Source organism: Mauremys mutica, chromosome 1 (assembly GCF_020497125.1).
Source record: "Mauremys mutica isolate MM-2020 ecotype Southern chromosome 1, ASM2049712v1, whole genome shotgun sequence".
NCBI classification, from domain to species: Eukaryota; Metazoa; Chordata; order Testudines; family Geoemydidae; genus Mauremys; species Mauremys mutica.
Window position 1 is genome coordinate 363,015,943 of NC_059072.1, and position 10,040 is coordinate 363,025,982.

The window sequence follows — 10,040 nt, forward strand, 5'->3', positions numbered from 1 at the left end:
GTCCCAACGTGTGAATGTTTGACTTTGCAACCTTAATAATGTTCTTTTTAACACTGTGTTTTGCACATTCTCTAGATCTATTTGATCCCTTTATAATAATTTCTAAGAAGCTCGTCATCTGAGCTCCTGCAGTTTGAGAAGCGCAGAGGAACAGCTATTTTCAATTTGTAAAGGACTTTGCTAGACTAGTAGGAAATACACTCAGACTGCGGTGGGATTAGAGCAGTATGGGGAAGGCTCAAATGAAACAACATGTCTCAGGAATTGTCGCCTGACAGATTCGGCTTCATTGTGTTGTCTGCCTGCCACGTCCCACTTCATTTCTCTACCCAACGTCATTTCAACCCAATTTCATTTCTAAACGGACTTGTTGGCGAGTTTCATGGCTCAGTCCAACTGCCGCACTCAACGCGAGAACACACGGATCGCTCCTTCCCAGACCTGTCTGCTCCTCACCCCGTAAACGATGGGGTTCAGCATGGGGGGGATGACGACGTAGAGGTTGGCCAGTAGGATGAGGGTGTGGCGGGGGATGCGGTGGCCAAACCGATGGGTGCCCCAGGAGAAAAACGCTGGGGTGTAAAACATCAGTACGACACAGATGTGTGAGCCGCACGTGTTCAGAGCCTTGAGGTGGACACCCTGGGATGGCAACCTAAAGAGAGACCTGAGGATGCAAGCGTATGAGACTGCAATAAAGATAGCATCCAATCCGGCTGATAGGAAAGCAGCTGCTACACCAGACCAAATATTGAGTGTTATGTCCACACAGGCCAGTGTGGCCACACCTATGTGCTCGCAGTATGTGTGAGGCATAATATTATGTCCACAGTAGTGGAGCCGTTTAAGGAGAAAGACGGCTGGGAATATTAAACAGAAGCTCCTGGTTAGAGCGGCCACAGCTATCTTCCTGATCACGGAGTGCGTTAATACAGTTGTGTACCGCAGCGGGTCACAGATGGCAACGTACCGATCAAAAGCCATGGCCAGTAGGATGGCCGACTCGGTAATGAAAATAAAATCAATGAAAAACATCTGGGTGAGGCAGCCGTTGAAAGAGATCTCCTTGGAGAGAGACCAGAAAACACTCAGGGTTTTCGGCACCGCGGTGGTCGATAACAGCAGATCGGCCACTGTTAACATGGAGAGGAAAATGTACATGGGCTCATGGAGGCTCGGCTCTGTTATGATGGTGAAGAGGAGGACAGAGTTCCCAAGAAGGGCAACAACGTACATCACACAGAAGGGGATGGAGAGCCAGACGTGCGCCTGCTCCATGCCTGGGATGCCGAGCAGGATGAACGTTGCTGGGTGGGAGCTGGTGTAATTGAGCGCTGACATGGTACAACACAGGCCTGTCACTGTCCCGCAGGCTCCCCAGCCTGGGAGGGAAGACAAGAAGAGTGGCTGTCAGAGTATCTGAAATTATAGAGTTCACTGCCAGTAATATTTATTAGCAAGTGTTCCCCATCCCCCACCCCCATTTGGGCAAGCCGGCTGTCATAAATAAACAGATCAGGGTTAAGGTCTCTTTTACCTGGAAAGGGTTAACAAGCTCAGTAACCTGAGAAACACCTGACCAGAGGACCAATCAAGGGACAGGATAATTTCAAATCTCTGTGGAGGGAAGGCTTTGTCTGTGTTCCTTGTTTGCTCTGTGTGCTCTCTTTGGATCTAAGAGAGGCCAGACATGTCTCCAAGTTCTCCTGGAGTAGTTCCTACTATCCAATAGTGAGTATTAATTAGAAAGGCGGATTAGTCTTATAATTTGATTTCTACATTTGCAATTGTGTGTTTGCTGAAGGAAATTCTTTATTCCTGTTTGCTGTTACTTTGCTTTTACTGAGAAAGAAAGGGGGAGGGGGGATTCTCTCCAGAGATTGATAAATTTAGACCCTGGGTATTGTTCTATCTTGGTACTACAGAGACAGTGACTTTCTTTTTATTCTTTAATAAATCTTTTCTGTTAAGGACTTGGTTGATCTTTCCTTGGGTAAATTCTCAGGGAAAGGGGAGGAGGGAAGCATCCCTCTGTAGTGGATCCCGGTATCGCTCCTAGGAAAAGGGAGGGGGGAGGAAGCAGGGGGGAATGGTTTATTTCTCCTGGGTGTAAGAACTCCATGGATTTGGGGCTCTTGGGATCCCCAAGGATTTTGGGGAAGGACTGTGTCCCAATACACGTACAGTATTGGGTGGTGGCAGCTTTTACCAGATCTAAACTAGGATTTTAGTTTAGGGGAGTCAATGCAGGTCCCCATTTTGGAACCCAACAGCTCTAAGTGGGGGTGAGACCTATGACATGGTGGGCAGCGGTGACGGATTTTTCTGAACCAGAGAGCCACTGCTATTCTCTTCTCCTAAAGCAGGACTGCAAGTTAGAAGGGAAAAATACCAGCGTTCTCAGGGTATGTTCTCTATTCTGCTCAGCCCAGCACCCAGCCAAGCTGTAGAGAGCCCCATTGTTCAGGCTCTGTCTGTCTCTCTGTCAGTGTCCTGGGGACTGGCTTTGCCATTGTCTTCTCCAATTCTCCACTCATATGGGGACCCCTCGGCCAGTCCTTTTTAGTGACCCGTTCAGATGGCTGGGTGACATTCCTACCTATGTTTCTTAGCCTGCCCCGAGAGCAAACAGTCCTTCCCCACTCTCCTGGATAACAATGCAAAATAGAGGGGAAACTGAGGCATGCATAGGCTTCATAAAAATATGACAGAAAATTCCCTCTTCACCACGGCCACATAGAATCACGTCTGCTTCCTGGATGGGATCAGTTTGCTAAGGAGAACGACAAACATATGGAAGGGAAAATTCCCTTTTGGGTTGTATTTTGGAGGGACAAACTTTTATGCTAAAATGTAGGAAACCTTCACATTTGAAATATCCACCTGCCACTCGCTTGCTCCAAAGAATGATGTCACCCCGTGATTCCCGCTTGCTGCTTTTCTGTGCAGAGACATTCCTTCATCAATAACTTTCTGTTCCACCCACTCTAGGGCATTACAGAATTGCACCATCTGGAATGTGGTTTGCAAAATAAGAAGGTAAAGGCCTGCCTTGGCTCCTGTGTGACCATGCCCACCTGTGCACGTTCGCAGAGATGTTTGCATGGCAGTTTTGTAGCCAGCATTCCAAGGTATTTATGTGCCCAATATGCTAAACATTCGTATGCCCCTTCGTGCTTTGGCCACCATTCCAGAGGACATGTTTCCATGCTGATGATGCTCATTAAAAAAATAAAGGAGGAGGAACACCCAGTGCTCTATTTGAGCCGCAAGCTGTTCCCGCGAGAATGAGCCTGCTCTGTCACAGAGAAGGGCCTGGCAGTGAAATGGGCCATAAACTCTCTCCGATACGATCTCCTGGGAAACCCATTCAAGCTCGTCACCAACCATGTCCCGTTAAGATGGCTAAACGCCATGAAGTACAAACCCTGCCTGATGCGCTGATACCTGTCTCTCCAGCCCTACGTGTTCCAAATTGAGCATGGAGCCAGGAAAGCCACCACAATGCGGCCTTCATTTCCAGGCAAGGGGGAAGGTGTGTGATGAGGTGTACTAACCACATACTAGGCAACAAGGGGCTGAGGGATTATTTGGGCTCAGTGCCCCGCTGCACCTGCAGCAAATGCTCCATCTGTGGGAGCAATTATACGGCAGGGAATTGGCTCATTTGGGTGAGCAGACCTGCAGCCCACAGCTCCAGCAGAGCAGAGGGAAGCCCAAGACTCTGATACAGCTGCCGAAATAGGCCCTCCCTGAGGGAAGGAGGGGACACACCCTGGAGACAACCAGAGAGGAAAATACCCTCTGGACCACAGACCTTGGTACCAGCGGTGAGGGGTGGGGTCTATTGGCCGACAATGAGGGTGGGTGTGAAAGGCTGGTGGTGGGGCGAAATGCAGCACATGGGGCCGGCCATTCCCCCTGCTGGTCCATCAGCTCGACCCCCCCACTATGTGCCAGCTCTCGGCCAGCAAACCCCACCCCCCATCCCATTTCCTGCTGTCGGTGGTTAGGCCCTGGGAGCTGCAGTGGCTGGTGAGTGCGAGCAGGCACCACACAGCAGCCAGTTACCTGTTGCCTCTGCTGCCCACCCATCAGCCCTTTACGTGCTCCCCCTCTCGCTGTCCTCTCCCTGCTTTGCCCCTTCACTCCCCCAAACCCCTCTGCTCCCCCAGATCCTGTCCCCCAGTGGGGCGCGTCCCGCTCCCTGCGCTAAGCGGGGAACCAGCCCCTCATCACAGCACTCAGCTCATTAGCAGCCTGGCCGACAGGCTCCTTCCTTCCCCCACTGCTTCTGGCTGGGCCGGTGCTCCGGGAAAGCCCAAGACCCTCTGTCCCGGGGTGCTGGTCAGGAGGTGCTGAGACCTGCATGTGCCAAAGCCCCCGCACAGCGCTGGTACGGGGCAGCCTCTCCGCCCCTCAGCTAAGCCCTGGGGTGGCGGGGGGAAAACAACGTCCAGCCTGTTCATGCCAATCTCCAGGCTCCACAACAGCCCACGGGGCAGGGGCTTAGCACCTCTTCACCCCCTCAACCCCCTCCCCTCCCCCGGGTCCTGGTCCAGGGAGCGCAGGGCTGCTCTGTCCCCTAGCCACCCTCCTCTGCTGAGTCACCTCTCTGGCTGGGTTTGCTGAAGCCCCTGCAGCCTGTCCCCAGGCTGTAGCCTGGGAACAGGAGGTGCTGGGTTATGTGGGTGCAGGCAGGCAGGGACAAGCTGCTTCCAGACACAGGGAGCGATGGGAGAGAAGAGATGAGTTCTGCAAAGACATGGGCCAGATCATCCCTTCTTCCCGCCCCCCCCTCCACCCTGCGACTGTCCCTCTTCCGCCCCCACCCCAGTGCTGAAAGGCTGCTGCTGGCCACAGCCTTGTGTGAATCCTGCAGAAATCTGGGGGTCTGGTGCTGTGTGCTGCCCCCACTCCTTGTGTTGCCTTGGGAAGCCACGGTGCAAGGTAACAGAAAGGCGGGTCCATCCTGGGGGCCCAGCCAGGTGTGGAGGGGAGAGACCTCTTGGCAGGGAGGGTCAGGTCAGTCAGTCACCCCCTGCTCTCCCCCCGTGTGAGACAGGTGTACGTGAGTGTGTGTGTGTCACCTCTCCCCTTATGTGTGTGTGTGTTGGGGGGGGGGGCAATGTGTGTCACCCAGCCCTGTGTGGTCCCTAAAGCCTCAAAGAGAAGAAGGTAAATAAAAAGAATCCAACTACGCTGTATTTTTTTTAGCGGGGGCTCAGTCAACTTGATGTCAACTTGAACGTTTGTATTCCATAGTTCTACTGCCACTGAACTCGCTTGAATACCAGGTGTCCCGTTTTCAGCCTAGGGAGATATGGTCAAACTAAGCAGGTGAGACATCGGTATCAAAGCAGCCCTTATAATCCTCTGCTCCTGGATTCTACAGTTCGGACATTCACAGCTAAGCTCCTTGAAACCAGCTGATTTCTACCAACCGGAACGGACCCAGTCCGGGGTCCTTATGGAGTTAGTGGAAGTGTTGCCTGAGTGAAGGCCTCGGGATTTGGGGTACAGAATATGACAGGGCCTGAGGAGGTTTCCAATGAGGTTTACTCTGAAAAGTGATGTAACCAAGAATGGCCCAGTCCAGAGCCCACTGAGTTCAACAGCAAGACCCCCAGTGACTCCCCTGGGAGTGGATCAGGGTAACCCGGCGACCTCTTCCCAACACCCAACCTCAGCGCAGTCACAGGAGTGTATCTCAGTGTCCTGGCTCCCGTCCTGCCCCTGCAGTCAGAGTTACACACCCCCATTCTAGCCAACCCAGCTCAAACATTTCCTAGGTGTCATGTGTTTCCATTCGCCCCTTCACAGATTCAATCCATGCAAACGACTCACCAGGCTCCGGCCCCAGCTGGGGAGGAGGAATCTCTGCCTGTGACCGGGTCGGGGAGCTGCAGGCGGTGGGGAATCTGCACTGACCGGGGCTGAGGTACAGGGATATTTATACTGCTGCCCTGGGAATCCCAGGGGGGACTCAGAGCCAGCACGGAGCCCCAGGGACCTGCCTCTGGGCCTGGCTCAGGTGTTGAAGAGCAGCAGAGAATTAACCCTTTGCTCCTCTCACTTGTTTGATCTGATCATTTCTCCTTTTGTACGTTATTTAGAAAGATCCTTGTGCCACTGAGGCCCTGGCAAAGAGTTCCCTGTTCTTTGCAAACAGGTCTTGTTTCAGCCCTGACACACTCACTACACCACACACAAGGCTTATTGAATATTGACCCATAAAGAGTAGCATGTAAGGTGTGTGCAGAAAGCTTGTAACTTGTCAAACTTCATAACCATTGCAAAAGGCATGTCTGGGTAATAGTAAAGGAAACATATTGATATTGACAGTGAGCTTTATGGACTTGGAGTAGAAGTTAGTCACCAGGGCAATGTGTCTAGGTGATGGCCATTCCAGGAGGGCGTCATCACCCCATTCTGGTTGTAATGCCAAGCTCAGTTCTCCAGCCTTGCTCCACCCCAAGATTATCAATGGAAAACCATCAGAGACAACTGCAGACAATGAAGGAACATGACAACAGACCGGATTGTCCTGCCTGTGAACAGAGACAAAAGACTGTTTCAGGATAACACAGAGTGGGGAGAGGCCTTCTGGATCCTTTCACTGAGGAGACATCTTGGAGTGAGGGGATGTTCTCATGAAAAATTGGTTCCCAGTTCTTGTGAATCCAGCTAGCTCTGCAACAGACTAAACTTTGGGAAGGAGGAACCTAGTTTATTAACTAGGAAAGGAAACCATTGACCCAAGCTCTCATTTCGTGATGTTCTATTGGAACCATTTGTTTCCATCTCTCTCTCGTTTCTAGTTAATTCTCCTTTCTTCTTAAATAAACCAACTTTTATTTTATTATAAGCGCTGACACGCACAATGTGTAATACAGAAGCGGTGATTTACAGCAACTCTGGTAAATTGGGAATACGCTGCTTCTTTTGGGGCAAGTATCAGGGGGTAGCAGTGTTAGTCTGTATCCACAAAAACAACAAGGAGTCCGATGGCACCTTAAAGACATAAGCTTTCGTGGGTAAAAAAACCTCACTCCTCCTCCCGCTCTCCGGGCTTGATGTCCTGGACCCATGGTTCTCTCTCAAGTTTGTCTCCTGCCTCTGATCTCCTGGTACTCTGACCCTGATTTCTTTCTGATGCTCGATTCACACTTTGCCCTCTGGCCTGTCTTGGACTCTGACCTCTTGGGATCTGCCCTTGCCCGATTCCTGCTTTTACCACTGGGTCTGACTGCCCACGTCCCAGCCATGACACGGTGACACCAGGAGCACTGGAGGTGCCACAACGAGCACAGACCAGAGTTAACCCCCCAGAGCCTGGGAGAACATCCTACCATTGGAGGTCAGTTTCAGGCCCAAGGGCCAGGTGTATCCCTGTGAATAGGCCTCCCCCTCAAGCACTGATTCCCCTTGGGGATAAGAGCGACGCCCAGTTTGGAAAGCAGAGCGCACAATGATGGGGAGGCCCCAGCCCTCTCAGGTGAATGACCCTTCTGATACCTTTTGTGTACAGCGGCTGGGTAACATGTCCCTGGGGTAGTGCCCATCATGTGCCGCACATACAGGTAGGGAGAGACTGAGTCTATGCAGACCAGCCAGACACAGCACCTGGGAAGGGAGCAGATGCCATGGGAGTGGCTGAGGTGAGGCCAGGTGCAGAGATTGGGATTTTAGATAAAATGTTGTGGTTTGGCTCTTCACACAGCATTACAGGTACGGGGACACCACACGGACCCAGCTGTTTTCCAAACCTCTGTGTTCAGTCACTCTGTGCAGACACACAGACCTAGCTACACACACGCCCTGCTTCTGTCAGCACCGAGTGGTTTCTGCAACAGTGGACTTGGAGCGGGCACCCAGGCGATTTTAAAGGGAGGCTTTTCGGTTCGTCTAGACTACAAACACCATTACCATTCCCCACTCCTCTCCTCTTCCCAGGTGCCAGGAACCGCCCCCCAACACCCCCGGCTAATCCCAGCTCACCTAGCAACCCCTATCCCCTCCCCTTCCCCTTCCCTGCAGTGTCAGGCCCATCCTGTAACTACTAGGCATTACTTCCTCATGGGTGTTTCTGCAGGTGATCAGACCATCCGTGGCTACATATTTAATAGCCCAGGGGAGAGAAACCCATGAGCTGCAGGACAGAAGCCATCCAACAGCAGATGGGAGTGAGGAAGAAAACTCCCCCCATGAGCAGGTTACTCCAGAATTTCCCATGCTGAGACTTCTTGCACGGCTGGTCTGTGTCGGTGGCAGGCCCTGGGGCCGGCCGCCCCCTGCTCTACTGGCAGGTCCCGGCAGGTCCTGTGTTCACCTGTGCCTAGCGTGGCCAGGCTGGAATTCATCCAGCCCCTCTGAGCCGAGGAGTCACAGCCACGTTCCTCTGCTGCCCTCCACAGGGCCGAGGAGAATGTGACAACTTCAAACGGGGCTGCTGGTGCTGGTGGGACTCCCACCCGCCCGCTTTCTGTTCCCCTTATGCCAGCATCAATTTCACAGAGCAACAGATGGAACCGCTCCACTAACGTCTACAAACACTGACAGCTACAGTCACTGCACAGGTTTTTTTTTTTTAATCGTTCTTATCTGAAATTTTGTCTGTGCTCAGTAATGTAGATGCTGAAACAACGGAGTACATAGGACAACTAAATGTTATTCAGTCCTCAATATAAGAGCCAGGGCGAGCCTACGTGACAGCAGAAGCTCTCCAGTGGTCAGATGGCCTAATCCCTGCTTTGTTTTTCTGAGGTATCATGTGTGTATATGAAGCCAATTCATTCAGGGGTCATAAAACCCCTCATGCATTTAGTTCCCAAGGTCCCAGGTTTGATCCCTGCTGCTGACACTCTGTGGGGTTGATATGTAGCTATACTCCTGTGTTGAGTGCATGAGACATGACCAGGTGATTTACTGAGGTCCCTTCCAGCCCTTCGCTTTAAAGCAAAATAACAAATCGCTAGTGAGGGCTGTCAGCGTTGTTACTGCTGTGCTGGACCGGCTTGTCTCTGGAGTGTTATTCAGAACAAGGAATTGGAAATGTAAATTGTGTGGGAGTGTGGAGCTGTTTTAGGGGAAAGGCTGATACTGGATCCCTAAGAAGGGAAAGAAGGGGAATGATCATTTCCACTGTCAGTGTTTAAAAGTTTCCTATAGAAAAATCATGCCGTTAGGGTGACCAGACAGCAAATGTGAAAAATCGGGACAGGGGGTGGAGGATAATAGGAGCCTATATAAGAAAAAGACCCAAAAATCGGGACTGTCCCTATAAAATCGGGACATCTGGTCATTCTACCCGCTGTTGGCTCTTGCAGGGCTGGGGCTTCACGGTCTGTGTAAGTACCCGGTGCCCAAGAGAGGAACTGCAGCACAGAATTGGTCAGTAGATTGACTTCCCTTCCCTCCACATAGGTCACATTTTAAAACAAGGTGGGGGTGGAGGGTACATAGGTTAGACAGGGCTCAGGGCACTCACCTGGGATGGAAACCCAGGGTCAGGCTGCTGCTCAGACTCAGTAGAGCACGTGAACGTGGGTCCCCCACATCCGAGGGGAGTGGTTGCACCACTGGCTCCAGTCTGTCTCCGTCTTTCTCAATCTCCCAGTGGAAGCACTTCCACTCTATGTAACTAATTAATTGTTCCCCGGGACAAAGAGCTAGAGACCGACTCTGGAGCCCAGTGACTGGGGCACTCCCCGGGGAGACCCGGGGCCGCGTCTCTGCTCCAGCGACCACACAACGTGGACCAGCTCCAAGGGAAGGGACAGCAAGAGGCCTGTCACTGGATGAGTGCCCCCCGTAGGAGGGCTCGGGGGCCGGTGTGCCTGTGACTCAGCAGCTGCCATCTGCCCGGGTTTAAGTGAGGGCACCTGGGCTGGAGGAGGGGGCAGGTGAGGGCTGGGGAGACCGAAGGAGCAGCAGAGGCCTGCCTGAGGGAAAGCTGCCGGTGGAGAGTTTGGAGGACAGCTGTTGGCGGGGGCTGGCTGGAGCCGGGGAGCCCTGCTGAGTTGCAGGAGGCCCATAGG

The 10,040-nt window shown here is 52.4% G+C and overlaps 1 protein-coding gene across 1 annotated transcript; it reads right to left on the reverse strand.

Moving 5' to 3' along the window:
- Positions 1-299: 299 nt before the first annotated feature.
- On the reverse strand, positions 300-1,341 carry LOC123349648 (olfactory receptor 52B2-like). Its single transcript, XM_044987866.1, has one exon. It carries the CDS (start codon positions 1,339-1,341, stop codon positions 406-408), a length of 936 nt encoding a protein of 311 aa, XP_044843801.1. The 3' UTR covers positions 300-405.
- Positions 1,342-10,040: the final 8,699 nt, after the last annotated feature.

What these genes read in the sequence shown, in the direction of transcription:
- LOC123349648 (XM_044987866.1), bottom strand. Translation starts at nt 1,341, where the DNA reads ATGTCAGCGCTCAATTACACCAGCTCCCACCCAGCAACGTTCATCCTG.